The sequence below is a fragment of the Macaca fascicularis genome, chromosome 4 (genome assembly GCF_037993035.2).
Source record: "Macaca fascicularis isolate 582-1 chromosome 4, T2T-MFA8v1.1".
Classification (NCBI taxonomy): Eukaryota; Metazoa; Chordata; class Mammalia; order Primates; family Cercopithecidae; genus Macaca; species Macaca fascicularis.
The window spans coordinates 118699730-118718297 of record NC_088378.1 but is presented as its reverse complement, the minus strand read 5'-3'; the positions used below and the strand labels follow the sequence as shown (position 1 = coordinate 118718297).

Sequence of the window (18568 nt, the reverse complement as noted above, 5' to 3'; positions counted from 1 at the left end):
TAACACTTCGTGGACTGTTCTCTGAGTTTACAATTCCCGGCTGATCATCATATCAGTTTTTTCTCACTATTTTTATTTTTTAATTCTACAGACTGAAGATTGTTTTTTACTGAAAAAATCTATACCAAGGCCTGAATCCCTCTCTCCTCTTGATCTTGTGGAAGAAGCATGCAAGATACAAGATAGTCAAGCTTCTTTAGATTTCCTCTCCCAAATGGAAAAAGGTCATCTGGTCACTTGACGTATGTATAACATTGATATCTACCTTTGTGCTTACCTATTTAACAGCCAGCCCATATGGCAAATGAAAACTGAAAATCATTATCAGTGAAAAGATAGAGAGACATGACAAGGAATCTAACAAGTCATATACTACGGCCATGAAAAGCAATTTCTAAAGTAAAATGATCAGTTTTAGTCAAATTGTCCAAGCAGGTCTACCTGGCAAACAGAGGTCTACCTTTTAGCAAGAGTCTGCTAGGCTAGTAAGTCGCTTAGATCAGTAGTTTTGGCCTCAGGAAATTACAATCCTGTAAATATAATATGAGAATATAACCTTGTAATGAGGTCTAGTGTATACTGTGGAATTGACTGAAAATAGAAAATTAGTAGCTATGAAGCATAATAGTGTTTTAATGCTCAATTTATCTTTACAAATATTATTTTATTAAGCTTTAACTACTTGCTAGAAGAAACCATCTGTGTAATTGACCAGGCTATTTTAAACTAGCACTCAACATTTTAAATGAAACAGATTTGTTCTGAAACTATTTCAATACTTCGTTCTCAGTTTGTAAAAGAATCACATTTATCATTTTATTCTATTGTAAATCTTTAGATTTAACCTTTCCCCCCAATTTAAATTTCAAAGTCTAAATTTAAGGAGTTCTTTGGGAGGAAATTTATCCCTAAAAAGATTTAAGCCCTAGAGTCTCCTTTAAAACTAAAAACTTAAATTTTTGGCTTCTTTTAAACACTAAGGCATCTTTTATAGGTACCTGACTTACCGTGCAAATAAAAACACACGTATCCGAAGGGTGGATTCCAATGTTAAAACATGGCAGGCCGGGCGCGGTGGCTCACGCCTGTAATCCCAGCACTTTGGGAGGCCGAGGCTGGTGGATCACGAGACCAGGAGTTCGAGACCAGCCTCACCAACATGGTGAAACCCCGTCTCTACTAAAAATACAAAAATTAGCTGGGCTTGGTGGCGTGCGCTGTAATCCCAGTTACTAAGGAGGCTGAAGCAAGAGAATCCCTTGAACCCGGGAGGCGGAGGTTACAGTGAGCCGAGATGGCGCCACTGCAATCCAGCCTGGGCGACAGCGACACTCCGTTCCAAACAAAACAAAACATGGCATTTGGACTACCTTATTGTAGCTCGTTCTCCCTCCCCTTCACTCTCTCTCTCTCTCCCCTCTCCCCCAGCACTTTCACCTCCATTTCTGTGCCAAAGATGTACTACATTTTTTTTTTTTTTAGACGGAGTCTCACTGTCGCCCACGCTGTAGTGCAGTGGCGCGAACACTGCCACCTCCGCTGTAGTGCAGTGGCGCGAACACTGCCACCTCCGCCTCCCGGGTTCAAGCGATTCTCCTGCCTCAGCCTCCTGAGTATCTGGGATTACAGGCGCGTGCCACCACGCCCGGCTAAGTTTTGTATTTTTAGTAGAGACGGGGGTTTCACCATGTTGGTGAGGCTGATCTCGAACTCTTGATCTCGTGATCCACCCGCCTCGGCCTCCCAAAGTACTGGGATTACAGGCGTGAGCCTCCGCGCCCAGCCGATGTACCGCATTTTTAATCTCTCCAGAATAGAATGGATTAGAAATTTAAACTCTGTAAACTCGTTGAATGTTTGGAAGCCTATTAGTTCCTGGCACCAGTAAAAACTTTAAAAACTCAGTATATGTTTGCTAAATGAAGGTAATATGAAGACTGTCAGTTTTCACAGGCAAACCCGTAGTTAAAAAATTTAAATTGTGTAAAAACAAAGTATCACCTGATAAACAAGTATATTCACTTGAGAAGAAATAAGGTAGTTTGGGCTTTAAGAGGTGGGGCGGAGGACCAAGTGTAAGTTCCGGTGCTCAAACCTGAGAGGCCGACTACAAATCCCAGAGTGCCTCGCGGGCGCCGTCTCCACGGCACTTGGGTTTCAGGGCCATGGAGTCGCAAGCCCTTCTCTCACTGTATTATGGGATCTGTAGTGAGACGTGCCTTGCGTTGGCTCTTTCCTCCTGCTGGGCACCAAAGCGCGTCTTTTCCTCAACCTCCAGTCTGTCTGTGCTCTCAAAAACTTTAGTCGTTATAACAACTGTGACTGTTCAGAAGTTTGTTTTCCCGCATTCCTGGCGCGGGACTCTAGCCAGAGGCTCCGAGGACTTTGTTGCGACTGTCCCAAGCGTCCAGTTCGATGCTTCTCAGGGCGGCTTGCCTTAGGGGCCCACCCCTAAATTTGGGTTGTAAACATTTTTGAGGTAGTGCTTGTTCAACTTCGCTTAAGTGTTCACTTAGCCCAACACGCGGGTTGAGCTTGAGGTTCGGCACCCGGGCAGCCTCACCCAGCGTCAGGCGCGCGCCTACAGTAGGTCCGCGACCCCTAGCCTACCACGAGGCAGCCCGCGGGGCTGGGTGGCCGGGCAGCGCACACGGGCAGCACCGACACTGCGCATGCTCGGCGCGTCGGCGCAGGTTTGCGCAGCTGAGGGGGCAGCACCGCAGCGGCGTCCGGGGTCTCCAGTAGGGCTGACGCTCCGGTGTTCGCATAATCCCCTGCTTCGGCTGGCAACGGGCGTCCCTCCACTCCCCGAGTCCCCGGCCGCCGCCGCCACCCCAGCGCGCCCCGATCTGGCCCCCTGCCCCGCGAAGATGGCTGCCGTACGCCGGGCCCGCAGTTATTGCCGCTGCCTGGTGCGCTTCTCCGACCGAGAACTCTGCTAAGCTCTGCTGCAGAGACAGGCAGGAGTAGACACCCAGACACCCAGCACCCCTCCTCCGGGGGGCGGTGCAGTGGGGGCACGGAGAGCCCCTCGAGCGCAGCAGGCCGCCCCGCCAGCATGGTAACCTGGCCAGGGGGCTCGAGGGTGGACGCCGCGGGGCGGGAGCGCGGTGTGCAGGAGGGGCCGGGCCTAGGGCTGGGGGTCGGCGGGGACTCTGGGAGAAGTGGGAGCTTCACGGCCACCACCCGTTAGAGGGCCCTGGCCTGACAGGGAGTGCGTCGGGGGGCGGGGGTTGCCAACCCTGGCTTCTCCCCAGGGTTCCTTCCTGCTGAGCCTCCCCAACCCCCGCCGGGCTCGATGTGAGGAGGAGGGTTTGCAGGACAGCCGGGGAAAATGTCCCTTCTCGGCTCTCTGAGTATGTTGAACCAGTCTCGGTCCTCTCGAGGGATTTTATCAGAAGCATTGAGCATAGATTGAGGTGAGCTGTCACAGCGCCTGAATTCGGAAGGGAGCTCTGGTAAGCGGAGACACTTGTTGATTGTCCTTCTGCCGAAAAGCCAGGCCCACCGACAGGCCCTGCCGGCACCTTGAAGAGCCCTGGGTGAAGGACGCATTTACCCCGCGAGGCGTCAGTTCCCTGGGTAGTATGTTGGCAGGTGGTCCTGGCGGAGTGGGGTTGGAGGGTTCGTCTCTGCGGCGTCGGTGCGGTGCAAATGGAGAGACTGAGCTAAGTTGCAGAGTTTGACAGCGCAGATTCCATGGGACTGTTCCCTACTGGAATAAGTATTCTCTGCCCTGTGCCTTCCTTTGGTTTAGAATAAATTGTTCATCTGAGAAACTAATCTCTGACTGGGGCTTAAAGAATCAGGGATGAAATAATTCCAAACGAATTAATTTATAGTAGACTCAAATATTTATTGCATAAATGAATGGCTGAATTTATTTTTATTAAATTAATCTGGAGGATGGAAAAGGCGTCAATTGCTCCTGCTCCTAAACTCTCAAAAGTAGTTCTCTGACCAGGATTAAGCACTTAGCCTTTATGGGTTTATTAATCCCACCTGTGAAACGGAGGCAACATGATGAAGACATGGGCTACTCATACACATGAACTACTCAAGTGAAGGTGATATTTAGGTCAAACTCGATTATGAAAAATAAAAGGAAAACTTCCAAGTGGTAACTGAGGCCCTACTTATTTCAAGTAGTCGTTGAATTGACCAAATGTCAACTCAGCCAGATCCCAGATACAATAGTTTGTTTTTGTGATCATACTGTCAAAATCAAAGTAAGAGTGGTTTAGAGTTCCACTATGACACAGGGGAGAAGAAAGGTGCTGTCTATATTACACTTCTCCCATTTCCTTTCCTCATCCTTCAGATACACATTATCCACATGACATTTTGTCAATTCAACCAATATTTTTGAGTACCTATTATCAGCCTGGCATAGTGTGAGACTCTGGTACAATACTAGATCTTCAGTATAACCAAACCTGCAAGGTGATTTATGATAAACTTTTAATCAGAGAATGTCACATATGAAAAGGTACCTCAGTAGATCACCATATCTTTTTACTGATGTCGCACAGACATGACAGCTGAGGCCTAGACAGGCCTTTACTACAAATCAAGCAATGTGTTTGGCCTTATGGTTACAGAGGTAACTGAGATGTGTTCCTGTCCTCGATGCCTTAACTCTAGTAAATGAAACAGCCAACCTCAGTACAAATGTTGTCATAATAATAAGCACAAGTGTTATGGGAACACAAAAGAGGCCATTAGAAAGGTTGAAAAATGCTTCTAAGATGAACCCTGAGCTGAATCTTGAAGCGTGAGAAGAAATAGCTAAGTGAGGAAGAAGGCATTCCAGATAGAGCAAGCAGCTTATGCAAGCCAACTGGACAGAGCAGGGGAAGCTCTTGAAGTCAGTTTAGAATGACTACTAGGCAAGAGTTAGAAAACTAAATTACAAAAGATGCCTCACAGAACTCAGGTCCCCTCCCGTTACCTCTACTTAGAGTTTACAATAATAAAGCAGACTCTTACTTGAGAAGAGAGAGAAATACACTTCTCAGTGGGATTTATACATTCAGTCTTTCATTACATACTTTCCTGCTGGCGGTGTTCTTAGTAGGAAAATCTCCCAACTTGAAGAGACTAAAAAGCAATGTATTTGACAATACATTAATCCTTAAATTTTCCATTTTTCTAGAAATGCATCTGAGTTCTTGATCTCATTTATTTCTTCACAGATATATGTTTTACAGTGTGTTTTATAGTATTTTACCATATACTAACTGGTTCAAGTATGAAAGGCACCTCTGCTTTGAGTCTGCTTGCCAGAGATAAGATAGGAGGCAAGACTAATTTATGTTCTGTAATATAGTGCAAGTATATCTGGTAGCTGTGTTAAAGACCTGTGTTAATATAAATACCGCCCCCCCCCACCCTGTCCTGCCCCAAAATAACATATGACTAAAATTTGCAATTGTAAAACTTACCATCTTTGGAACTAGTAAAATGAAATGGGTTTTATTATTGTCTAGCTAACCTTTAAGGGCATTTCCCTGATTGCCACATTTCTTTACAGTAAGTGTGTAGTAAGTTTCATTTGCTAATAAGTCTATTAGCTAACAGACTGAGCTGAGGCAACATGCCATTTTCACTGAAAGGTAGGATTTAGTTTAATTTAGCAAACATTTATGGAGAACAAAAGGATAAAATGAAAGTCATCTGACTGAAACCTCTATTAAGTCCCAAGTCACACACAGTAATTCCAGTCTAGCTTTATTACACTGAAGCCAATCCAATATATAAAAATTTAATTTATAGACAGATAAAATAGAAGGGGTTTCTTTACAAAAGCATTTACTATTAAAAGTCTGACTAAGAAGCTTTCCTAGTACATATAAAATACACAGAAGTTTTATTTGCATAGAACACATTTAATAACATGCTAGCTGTATAAAAGAAGTGACATCATCTTATGGACTATATTCTTTTTTTTTTTTTTTTTTTTTGAGACAGAGTCTCACTCTGTTTCCCGGGTTGGAGAGCAGTGGTGCAATCTCGGCTCACTGCAACCTCCATCTCCCAGGCTCAAGCGATCCTCTCACCTCAGCCTCCCAATTAGCTGAGACTACTGGCATGCACCACCATGCCCTGGTAATTTTTGTAGAGACGGGGTCTTGCCATGTTGCCCAGGCTTGTCTCAAACTCCTGGGCTCAACCAATCCTCCCACCGCAGCCTTCCAAGGTGTTGGGATTATAGGCATGAGCCACCATACCCTGCCTGAACTATATTTTCTTAAGTGATCCATGAAACAAAAACTATCTGCTACAGCCAGGCATGACTGCACAAGCCTGTAGTCTCAGCTACTCAAGAGGTGGGTGGAGCAGAAGGATCTTTGGAGCCCAGGAGCTTGAGGCCATCCTTAGGAGACTCTGTCACAAGAAAACAAACTATTTGCTGAACTCCATAGGACAACTAAATGTTACTGTTTTCTGAAACAAAGTTATTTTTAGCCACCTAAAAATACATTTTAAACTAGAGCCCAGTGAATTTGTTTATTCTACAGTATCAAAAAAATTCAAGTATCAAGTTATATCTGATTGGCATTGTTAAACTTACCTGTGAAGAAGATATCTACAAAGAAGCGATGTTGTATTTCATTAGCATGAAACATTATAGTATTTTCTGTTTTAGTACTTGTAGAAGTTTATGGACACTAAAATTATTTGGGCTTTTTGCCTTAGACTCAATTATGTTTAGAACATCTGTCACAGCACCTTGTCACCTGCATTCCAGAACATTTCTCCTCCTGACGGAAAATACAACATGACCTATGAGGTAGTCTTGCAAAATAAAAAAAAAAATCTTGGCAAAATCTAATCTAGCCTCTCAAGATCCAGCCACAATTTACAGAAAATAAGAGTAAGAGGTCAAAGGAACGTATTTATTGAAACTTCAGCAAAATCTAGCTTCTACAGAAAAACGACCCAGTTTCATCCCAAATAAATTACAAGAAAAAAGAGTGAGGATTATAAAAGACTTGAGACATATCAGTCAATTACAATGTGGACTTTATTTGAATCTTGATTTCACAAACTAAAATACATGTATTTTACATATGACATCTTGAGAAATATGAATACTGTGACTTGGTATTTGATATAAGGAATTACATTGATAATTATTGAAGTTGGGTCATGAGTACTTAGGGATTAATTCTCTTTAAATATTTTTCTCATAAAAACTTTTAAAATCTTGTAGAACTAAAAGAATACCAAAGATGTTCCTGTTTTATTTCTTTTTTTTTCTTTCGTTCGTTCTTTTTTTTTTTTTTTTTTTTTTGAGATGGGGTCTTGGTCATCCAGGCTGGAGCACAGTGGCTCTATCTCTGCTCACTGCAACCTCCATCTCCCAGGCTGAAGCAACCCTCCCTCCTCAGCCTTCCAATTAGCTGGGACCACAGGCATGCACCACCATGCCCTGCTGATTTTTTGTATTTTTAGTGGAGATGTGTTTTCACTATGTTGACCAGGCTGGCCTTGAACTCCTGACCTCAAGTGATGCTCCTGCCTCAGCCTCCCAAAGTGCTGGGATTACAGGTGTGAGCCACCACACCTGGCCAAAAGAAGAGAAAATAATTTTTATTATAGATTATCAGTAGTTATGTATATTAATGAAGGATTTGGCTTCATTTACCTAATTAGATTAATCATAAATCATTTATGAATAGTAATTAACTTGAATTGTTACTTTTTATAACACAGTTGGCCCTCTGTACCTGCAGGTTCTGCATCCTGGGATTCAACTGTGGATCAAAAATATTTGGGGGAAAAAAAAGCAATACAACAATAAAAAATAATACAAATTACGAAACAATATACTACAAGAACTATTTACATGGCATTTACATTGTATTAGATATTATTAGTAACCTAGCGATGACTTAAAGTATATGAGAAGATGTGCATAGGTCATATGCAAATATGCCATATGAGGGACTGGAACACCCAGGGATTTTGGTATCCTGAGGGCTCCTAGAACTAATCACCTGTAGATACTGAGGGACAACTGTAATTAAATTGATTTTTGGATGGACGCAACTGATGTTAAATTTGGCAGGGGCAGCGAGGGGGGGAATGTTAGGATTCACGATAACGTGAGTGCTGTGGTTTGGAGTAGAGAATATGCTTTTCAGACTCATTTTCCTTTGGAAATTAATAGTCAGGTCTCAAGTGTACCCTACAGCCTTGCTACTCTAAGTGGGTTCCACAAAGTGTTGACAGTATGGTACTAAATAGCAAGTGGCTGAATGGGAAATGTAGGTTACAGAGGGCAACTGGTGTGTGTATATTTCTGATGTTATTTGGGTTTTTTTCCCCTCAGGCAGAAGCTGAGGAAGATTGTCATTCTGATACTGTCAGAGCAGAAGATGATGAAGAAAACGAAAGTCCTGCTGAAACAGATCTGCAGGCATGTTTCTTCAATTGTGTCTTTGATTTTTATTCCATTGTTCCCATACGTATGCAGAAATTGATCGTAATCATGGATATTTGTAGGTTGTTACTGTTTGCATTGAATTTAACTGTTTTCTTATTGGTTTGTAGAATACTTAAACTATGTTATGGCTTTGTGAAAAGAAGTATCAATAATGACTGCTTGTAGTTTAACATATGGGTTTAAAGTATTCAAACTAAGGCTTACATATGACTCAGAACCCATAATCTTAAAAGGATTGATGGGTTTGACCACCTAAAAGTTTAAAATCTGTGTATAAGAAAAGGCAAGGCATCATAAGTAAAGTTAAGAGAAATAGCCAACTGGAAAAACTGTTTATCATATATGGGCAGAGGGTTCATCTTCTCATTACATAGAGCACTCATATATTTGGAGGAACAGAGGATAAAAAGCTATGAATGGACTGTTAATGGCAAAATAATACAAATGGCCATTAAATATTTGAAGCGATAATTAGCCTCATTAATAATTTAATCAGATTGGTGAATAATGTGTGTTGCTGTCCAGGCTGTGAGAACACTCATGCAGTGTACATGAAAATGTAAATTGCTACAGCTTTCTGGAGGGCAGGCTGGTAATATGTATCAAAATGAAAAACATGCATTCCCTTGATACAGCATTTCTACTTCCAGGAAATTAATTTTAAGGAAATAGTGGGGAAAGTAAGTAAATATGCAAGTATAAAGATGTTTGGTATAACATTGTTTATCTGGAAAAACATCATACATACAACTTAAATATTCGTTACCTGTTATTAAGTAGTGATACATCCATACAGTGAAAACACTACAGCCATTTAAAAGGATGAAGTAAATATGCATTAAAAGAGAAAAAAAGTTGCTCTAACTAGTTAAGTGTGTCTCACTGCACTTGTAAGGTTAATAATTGGAATGGATCGTCTAGTAGACATTGAATGCTACTAAAGATTCTGCAGGTCAGAGATCTGTGTGTAACATGGTAAAAGCGTAGCAACAAAGCAGTGTACGGAATAGAGAAAAATTAATTTAAAACCTTCTAGATATGTCTTTTTTTTTTAAAAAAAGAGGAAGCCAGGAATAACATGCAATGGCTGCCTTTGGGCAGAGTGTGTAACCCAGTTTGGGTTCCCCAGGAAGCAGACTAGGTGAAGACTGCTGTGCAGGAAGTTCATTAAGGAGTACTCTTGGGATCAACACCTGTGGAAGGGAGAGAGGGAAACAAATGGGCAGGGAGAAGACCAGCTGCAGTGCAGTCTTAATGGACGGCTTAGCCATCCTCGAGGGAGTTCTGAAGATGAAATTCCCTTTCAGGGCTGACCTGAGTTGCAGAGAGCCAAGCCTTTATTAGCCATTGATCAGTCATTGGTTGGGGATTGAGAGGACAGTGTGATTTTGTAGAGGCAGTACCCAAAAAACTCAAGTGTTTTCAGATAAAACTCTCAGCAGTTTGGGTAACAAGTTCTTTATTTCTAAAAGGGAATTTGGGCAACACACCAGAGTCTACCTTATAGGGTTTACTTTTTATGTGCTTTAAATTTTTTTTTTTTTTTTTTTGAAATGGAGTCTCGCTCCATCACCCAGGCTGGAGTTCAGTGGTGCGATCTCAGCTCACTGCCAACCTCTGCTACCCAAGTTCAAGCAATTCTCATGCCTCAGCCTCCTGAGTAGCTGGGATTACAGGTGCCTGCCACCACACCTGGCTAATTTTTTTTGCAATGTTAGTAGAGACAAGATTTTGCCATGTTGGCCAGGCTGTTCTTGAACTCCTGACCTCAGGTGGTCCACCTGCCTTGGCCTCCCAAAGTGCTGGGATTGGCCGGGCGCGGTGGCTCAAGCCTGTAATCCCAGCACTTTGGGAGGCCGAGGCGGGTGGATCACGAGGTCAGGAGATCGAGACTATCCTGGCTAACATGGTGAAACCCCGTCTCTACTAAAAATACAAAAAACTAGCCGGGCGTGGTGGCGGGCGCCTGTAGTCTCAGCTACTTGGGAGGCTGAGGCGGGAGAATGGCGTGAACCCGGGAGGCAGAGCTTGCAGTGAGCCGAGATCACGCCACTGCACTCCAGCCTGGGAGACACAGCGAGACTCCGTCTCAAAAAAAAAAAAAAAAAATAAGTGGACACCAAAGTGCTGGGATTATAGGCATGAGCCACTGTGCCTGGCCTTTAAATTTTTTAAATAATAAATATTTGAAAAAATATTTTCTTTTTGAAATACAGAATGTTAATTAAGAGAAAGACTTAAGGCTTACCTATAGAATTTTTGGCAGCATTCTTAATATCTACTAGATGATATAGTCATTAAAAAATTATTGGAAGCTTATAACTTCAGCCTGTAAATGATGGCTTATATTTTCATCCTAATTAAAATTCGGTTCTTTAATATAATTTGACTTTTGCTGTATTGACATGTATTTTATGCTAATTTCTTGATTCTTTAAGTTTTGAGCAGAAAACTATTTTAAAAGATAACATGTATTTAATGGATATTTAATAATTTAGAAGACAGTGGACTTAGAGTAATAAGTATATACATGGAAGTAGGTATTGGACATATTGGACATATTGATACATTGTTCCAGAGTTGAGCTACCCTTCCTTGATGAGTCCTAAAATGCTGTTCTCCCGGTAGGCACAACTCCAAATGTTCCGAGCTCAGTGGATGTTTGAACTTGCTCCAGGTGTAAGCTCTAGCAATTTAGAAAATCGACCTTGCAGAGCAGCAAGAGGCTCTCTCCAGAAAACAGCAGCAGATACCAAAGGAAAACAAGAACAGGCAAAAGAAGAAAAGTTAAGTATTATAGATGTTATAACAAATTACCTTTTTTTTAAATTTTATTTTGGCACATGGACATTTTCTCTGACACAATAGTCATTAAAACCAGACTTTTGGGACATAAACACATATCTTGTAAAATAAAAATTTTGACTAGTATACTATTTCTCACAATTTCTTCTAGGTACTTTGGATGGTACCACTACTCCTGCATGGCTTTTTTCTCTGTAGGTACACTATCTTCATTGAGCTGTCTTGTTAATTTATAGACCTCTGGGATTCATGTGGTTTCTAAAAGATTGATGTCTTTGAATTTATTAACAGAACCAAAAAGAAAAAACAGAATTTTCTGAATTTATTAATAGAACTGAAAAGATTGCTCACAAGTTAGTGTCTTTCCAGAGGTCTTAATTTCATGCAGTATTTTGTTATATTTTGAGTTGATCAGCTTACAATAATGCATTAATCTTTTATTCTGGGAAATTTTGAAATATTTTCACACTGATAATATTTTGAATGCTGTCTAATATTCATATCTCTTCTGGTACTTACACAGAGCAGGCACAGCATACCATTTCATTTCTTATTCTTCTTCTTCCATAGAGGCTGCCATCTTTTTACCATCAGATCCAAGTTTGTGTTTACAATTAGTCATTAAATAATTGGCATTACCATAATGACTTACCTTCTATCTCCTCTTAATTTTTATTTTGAAATAATTACAAGTCCACAGGTATAGGGAAGTCTGGTGTACCCTTCAGCCTTCTCCGATAGTAACAACTTGCATAACTATAGTACAATATCAAAAATGAGGAAATAGACATTGGAATAATCCACAGTTTACTTAGATTTCCTGGGTTTATAAGCACTTGTCTGTGTGTATGTGTATAAATAGTTGTTTGCAGTTTTATTACAAGGTAGCCTCATGTAACCGCCACCACAATCAAGATACAGAACTGTTTTATAGTTATATACTCCTTTCCCTAGTCATTCATAACCACTGACAACTGCTGGTCTGTTCTCCATTTTGTAATTTTGATATTCCAAGAATGTTGTATAAGTGGAATCATCCAGTATGTAACCTTTTGAGATTGGCTTTTTTCACTAAGTATAATTCCCTCAAGATCAGTCCAAGTTATTATGTATCAGTAGTTTGTTCCTTTTTATTGCAGAATAGTATTGCATGGTATGGATGTATCCCCAGTTTAACCATTTATTGGTTGAAGGACATTCGAGTTTCCAATATTTGGCTATTATGAATGGAGCTATGGAAATATATGTGTAGGTTTTTGCACGAACATAATTTTCATTTCTCTGGGATGAAACCCCAAGAGTGCAGTTGCTAAGTTCTATAGTAAGTGCATGTTTGATTTTAAAAGAAACTGCCAAAGTGTTTTCTAGAGTATCTTATATTAAGTTCCCACCAGCAATGTGTGAGTGATCCAGTTCATCCTCATCAGCATTTAGTGTTGCTCTACTTTTTAATTTTATTTTTATTATTTATTTATTTATTTATTTATTTATTTATTTTTTGAGACGGAGTCTTGCTCTGTGCCCCAGGCTGGAGTGCAGTGGCGCGATCTCGGCTCACTGCAAGCTCCGCCCCCCCGGGTTCACGCCATTCTCCTGCCTCAGCCTCCCGAGTATCTGGGACTACAGGCGCCCGCCACCTCACCCAGCTAATTTTCTTGTATTTTTAATAGAGACGGGGTTTCACCGTGTTAGCCAGGATGGTCTCGATCTCCTGACCTCGTGATCCGCCCGTCTCGGCCTCCCAAAGAGCTGGTATTTATTTATTTATTTTAAGGCAGAGTCTCGCTTTGTCAAGGCTGGAGTACAGTGGCGTGATCTCAGCTCACTGCAACCTCTGCCTCGCAGGTTCAAGTGATTCTCGTGCCTTAGCCTCCTGAGTAGCTGGGATTACAGGCCCCGCCAGTAATGCTGGCCTAATTTTTGTATTTTTAGTAGAGACGGGGTTTCACCATGTTGATCAGGCTTGTCTCGAACTCTTGACCTCAAGCAATCCACCTGCTTCAGCCTCCAAAAGTGCTGGGATTACAGGTGTAAGCCACCATGCCCAGCCAGATTGCTAATATTTTCAATGTTGTGTTTTGGAAGTTCTTTTTGTATTCTAGATACAAGTCTTTTATAGAATATGTGGCTTGTAAATATTTTCATCCTCTTAACAGGGCATTTCACAGAGCAAAAATTTTTAATTTTGATGAGGTCCAGTTTATCAGTTTTTCCTTTTATGAATGGTGCTTTTGGTGTCAAATATAAGAACTCTGCTGAGTCCTAGGTCGCCAAGATTTTCTTTGTTTTCTTTTCTTCTAAAAGTTTTATGGGTTTTACATTTAAGTCCATGATCCATTCAAGTTAATTTTTATGTAAAGTATGAGGTTTAGGTCAAGGTTCATTATTTTGCCTATGAATGTCCAGTTATTTGACACAATTTATTAAAAAGGCCCTCCTTCTGCCATCTGTACTAATTTTTAATGCAGGTTTTCAAAAATTTTTACTTTATATTTTTATAGGCTCGAGAACTCTTCCTAAAAGCAGTAGAAGAAGAACAAAATGGAGCTCTCTATGAAGGTAAAAATTCAGAGCCCAGGTTCATATCATCATAACATTTCTGAATAATGACTCTGTTATTAACCATATATTTTTTTTTACTATAACATATTTGGTATAGAACATCAGTTTTCTTAATACATTCTTCCTTCAGTACTCATTGGAAATTGGTTCCAGGAGCCTTTATAGCTACCAAAATGCTCAAGTCCCTTATATGAATGGTCTAATATTTACATATAACTTACTTATTATGTAAATAGTTGTTATACTGTATTTTTTTGTTTTATTTTAAATATTTTTGATCTGCAGTTGGTTGAATCAGAGAATGTGAAACCCATGAATACAGAGGGCCAACTATATTTGAAATTGTTTTTTAAGAAATGAAAAATAGAAATTGTTTTTCTATATAACCTGTCTTTTTGCACAAAAATATTGCTGGGAAACATCATCATATTGGTAGGATAAGCAAAATAACTTTTTTTTTTACATTTAACTTTAGTTATTCTTCATTAATATAGTATTTAATATTGTTCATTTTACAATATGCTCTTTTTGTAGGTGAAAATTACTTCAGAGGATGGGAATATAAAGGATAAATTGAGGAAAAAATACATGTTTTTCTTTCTAAGTTCCAATTTACATATTACTAACAGAAATATGTGGTAATATGTGTCAGCTTTGTGTCTTTTATTAACCCAATAGAAATGTGTAAATAAAGTGATAGGACTATTTACCATATTAAGTTTGTAACTATGCTTTCATTTTGTGATAGCAAAGATAATAATTGAGGCATAGGAAAAATTCTTGTGCTTGAATCATTTGAAAATGCCCCAAAAGTTACATCATTCAGAGTTACTGCATTTATGTGCAAGTTTCTTCTAGTGATAATTTTCTTTAGATTTTTAGAAAGGCCCAATTGGTCAAGTCCCTGTGCAGCCTTCATTGGTTTGTGAAATTCGCATCTCCACTTAGTGTATGGTAATTCATCCAGAATAATAGAACATGGCAGAATATATTGAATTATAAACTTCTTTGTAGGGAAAAAGAACTAGTCAGCCTCTACAGCTCCAAGTTCTACTGGTGTATCTCTGTGGGGAGAGTTAGTGAATATTACAGCTCTAAACTACTTGTCTAGATTTGTAAAAAAAAAAGTTTTGAAGATTGCTTATGTAAATAAGAGGCAGCTGGGCTAAAGGAAGTTAAATTTAAAGGATAATTAAACAAACAAACTATTATTTATTCCACCCAGTAGGAAGCATTTAATTTTCCTCAACTTTGTGTCTTAGAAAAGTTTGCTTAGAAGTGTTTTTGGCCAAGCATGGTAGCTGATGCCTCTAATCTCAGCACTTTGGCAGGCTGAGGCAGGAGGATCGCTTGAATCCAGGAGTTCAAGACCAGCCTGGACAACATGGCAAGACGTTGTCTCTACAAAAAATTTAAAAATTAGCTGAGTGCGCTGACTGATGCATGCCTGTAGCCCTAGCTACTCAAGAGACTGAGGTGGGAGAATCACTTGAGCCTGGGAGGTGGAGTCTGCAGTGAGCCGAGATCATGCCAACTGCACTCCAGCCTGGACAACAGAGTGAGACCCTGTCTTAAAAAAAAAAAAAAGAAGTATTTTTGTTGGCTATAGCAATTGCATCTTCAGAGCCCAAAGAAAGACAACTATTTAAAAATCATGATACATAAGAGGGTGAGGAAAAAGATGGGAAGGGCTAATATATAAGAGTAAAATACAACATCTAAAGTTTAGGGAAAAGTTTCTTTCTGAGCAGTAAGGTTTGGAAATAGTTTTGTGTCACTGAACTACTGTTGCATGTAGAAAAACAGAATTTGGCTGATTGTAGAGAAAGTTACCAAATTAAACCACAGTTAAGGGTAATCAAAGGAAATGACAAAAATATGTGGTCATAGCTAATTTAGCTTTATTTCTTCTTTTAGCCATCAAGTTTTATCGTAGGGCTATGCAACTTGTACCTGATATAGAGTTCAAGATTACTTACACCCGGTCTCCAGATGGTGATGGCGTTGGAAACAGCTAGTGCGTATATAATTTGATAGACAGTAATGCATAGAGTTTGTTAAAGTTAAGCATCTTTGTCCTGTTGACTCTTAACATAAGATGGTGCTAATTCTGTTAAGCTCTATACTCTTTAGTATATCTTTGTTTATAAAGTTGTAGAAATTTTTTAATTAGGGAAATTGAAAGATTAAGACATGGAAATGCACCTTTTAAACAGATACAAAAATAATAAAATGAAAACGGTTTAAAAAAATAAAAGCAGTAGTTCCTGAAAGGAGTAAATTAAAGGACACATTTCAACTTTCTGAAACCTATTTTAAGTAGAAAGTTTTAAAATGTAATTAGGCTAAATTTGGCAAAATGTTAATAATGGTTAAAATTGAGTGATGGGTTGATGGGATTTTATTACACTAGTTTCCTTTTGTATATATTTGAAATTTTACATTTTAAAAAAGGCTTCTAATTTTATTAGGAAAATGCTGAACTATGAAAGTCGTTATTATTCTCTTAATGTTTTTTAGTAGAACATTAAAACTCTAACATTTATTTAAAAACACAGGTGCTAATATATTCCTAAAAGAAATCATATTTCAATTATATAGTTGCCACTTGCATCAAAGCCATGAAGTAGCGTTGGTTTTGTGTGGATAAAGATCAAGAAAACATATTTTTAAGGCAATACTTTCGAAGCTATTTGCAAGACAATTATAAAATTGTTTTGGTTTAATTCCACTGTCTCCCAAAACTCAATTTGCTGATATTGGAAGGGAAGGGGGTCTGTACCAATGAGAGAATGTCAGGTTAAAAATAGTACAGAGAAAAAAGTTTTGGTAATGAAATATTAGCTATTAATATATTCCCTCTGTCATGAAATAATTGTCACCTTTATTGATAACATATGCTTATTGCCAATGTTTTTTAACTGCATATGGTATTAACACTTAAGCTTTGAATAAGTCATATTAAAAACATCCCAACGAGGTCAATATTAATAGAAGTGTTTAAATTTTCAGCTAATAATATTGTTCACCAAATCAGTTAACAGTATGAGATAGTTCATACTTAAAATGAATCACTTGGGTGTTTTCTAAACCTTCTTTATATTTGGGTAGAGTTGTTTAGATTCAGCTCTTCGCCAGTTTTGTAAATATGTGCCAGATGCTGTTAAGAAAGATTGTATTAAAATATTAAAGAGTCATTTCTTTTCTTTCCCATTTTTTATACAAACCCAGAGGCTACGCAAGTTCTTTAAGGATTCATCTTTTTTTTTTTTTTTAATAAGATCTGATAAGCCCTAAAAGTTTGCCTTTTTTTTTTTTTTTCCTGTAACATGTTTGTAGAATAGCCATTGAGTCCATCTAGCCTCAACCACACTTATATTTTGTTGTATTATAAAATGCCCTTCGTTTTTTTTTTTTTTTTTTTTAAGTCTGCATCACTTGAAACTTCCTGGTTTTCTAACTTTGCCTTCATCCAATCCTCTTTGTAAGTCTGATCATCTTTAAGGTTTACCTTCAGTAAAAATAGAAAGCTCAGACTTTTTTCTAGCACACTTCACTACACATTTGCATATATTGATAGATGATTTGTGAACCCTAAGATGTTTTGAAAGTAGGTATTTTCCTCTCTGAAGGTAGGCTGATAAGGCAAATCTGTTAGAAAACCCTTGGCAAGTAAATACCTCAGATGACATCTGTAGATTTGGTTTTTATCCAGTTAGAATAAATTAAGGTTAAAGAACATATTACGTTAAGATTTTTGAAATCATTTGAAAGTTTTCACTAACTCATAAAATCTCTACTTTACAATAAAATTAGTTAAATCTCAACACCTGTATCCAAAAATTCTAATTCTTTCTGGATGATAATTACTGAAGCTTTTTTCTTTGAAAAAGTGGTATGGTATTCCTTTGTAAGGCAGGAGAAATTCATCACATTTAAAAATGTATCACATGTTGAATAAGCTTTAGGTGACTTTTTGTAAAGCAAATTTGAAAATGCTATGAAAAATCAGTTCTAAACTATACGCTTATAGACTGAGGCACTTAATTTATTCACCTTCCTTTTTTCAGCATTGAAGATAATGATGATGATAGCAAAATGGCAGATCTCTTGTCCTACTTCCAGCAGCAACTCACATTTCAGGAGTCTGTGCTCAAACTGTGTCAGCCTGAGCTTGAGAGCAGTCAGACTCATATATCAGGTGTGAATACTTGTTTTTTATAACTCAGTGAGAAATATCTTAACCTTAAAGATTTCCAAATTTATAAGGTCAGATAATTTGCCAGGTAACTGCTGCTTTAGTTCAGAATATGATGGAAGATCTAGTTATAATTATCATTTGCATATACTATTAAGCTGTTTTGTGGTTTGTTTTGTATTTTTTTGGGACAGAGTCTCACCCTGTCACCCACACTGGAGTGCAATGGTGCAATCTTGGCTCACTGCAACCTCTGCCTTCCGGGTTCAAGCTGTTCCTGCCTCAGCCTCCCAAGTAGCTGGGATTACAGGCGTGTGCCACCACGCCCTGCTAATTTTTTGTATCTTTAGTAAAGACAGGGTTTCACTATGTTGGCCAGGCTGGTCTCGAACTCCTGACTTCATGATCCGCCGGCCTCGGCCTCTGAAAGTGCTGGGATTACAGGCATGAGGCACCACACCCAACCCACTAGTAAGCTGTTTTAAAATCTAAAGCAGAACAGTTTGTAATGCTGTTGTTTAAGGTTGCCATACCTTTTTCAGTAAAGATCT

The 18568-nt window shown here is 39.1% G+C and overlaps 2 protein-coding genes across 6 annotated transcripts in view; both read left to right on the top strand.

Moving 5' to 3' along the window:
• FBXO9 (F-box protein 9) overlaps positions 1–18568 on the top strand; it is a 37699-nt gene that overhangs the window by 794 nt on the left and 18337 nt on the right. The window contains exons 1-7 of one of the 5 annotated variants that reach the window (XM_074037819.1): positions 2682–3061; positions 3258–3419; positions 8339–8425; positions 11081–11239; positions 13759–13816; positions 15737–15836; positions 17890–18020. In XM_074037819.1, the coding sequence (XP_073893920.1) occupies positions 11093–11239; positions 13759–13816; positions 15737–15836; positions 17890–18020 (436 nt within the window). In that variant the 5' untranslated portion in view covers positions 2682–3061; positions 3258–3419; positions 8339–8425; positions 11081–11092. Of the gene's footprint in view, positions 1–91; positions 243–2222; positions 2587–2681; positions 3062–3257; positions 3459–8338; positions 8426–11080; positions 11240–13758; positions 13817–15736; positions 15837–17889; positions 18021–18568 lie in introns of those variants that run through there. The other 4 variants (XM_074037818.1, XM_005552742.5, XM_045391039.3 and 1 more) reach the window with 4 other exon arrangements.
• LOC141406881 (uncharacterized) lies at positions 2663–8402 on the top strand. Its single transcript, XM_074037821.1, has 2 exons — positions 2663–3061; positions 8339–8402. The coding sequence occupies exon 1, from the start codon at positions 2673–2675 to the stop codon at positions 2940–2942; it is 270 nt and encodes an 89-aa protein (XP_073893922.1). The 5' UTR covers positions 2663–2672; the 3' UTR covers positions 2943–3061; positions 8339–8402.

Coding starts and splice junctions, on each gene's coding strand:
- LOC141406881 (XM_074037821.1), top strand. CDS start 2,673: ATGCTCGGCGCGTCGGCGCAGGTTTGCGCAGCTGAGGGGGCAGCACCG.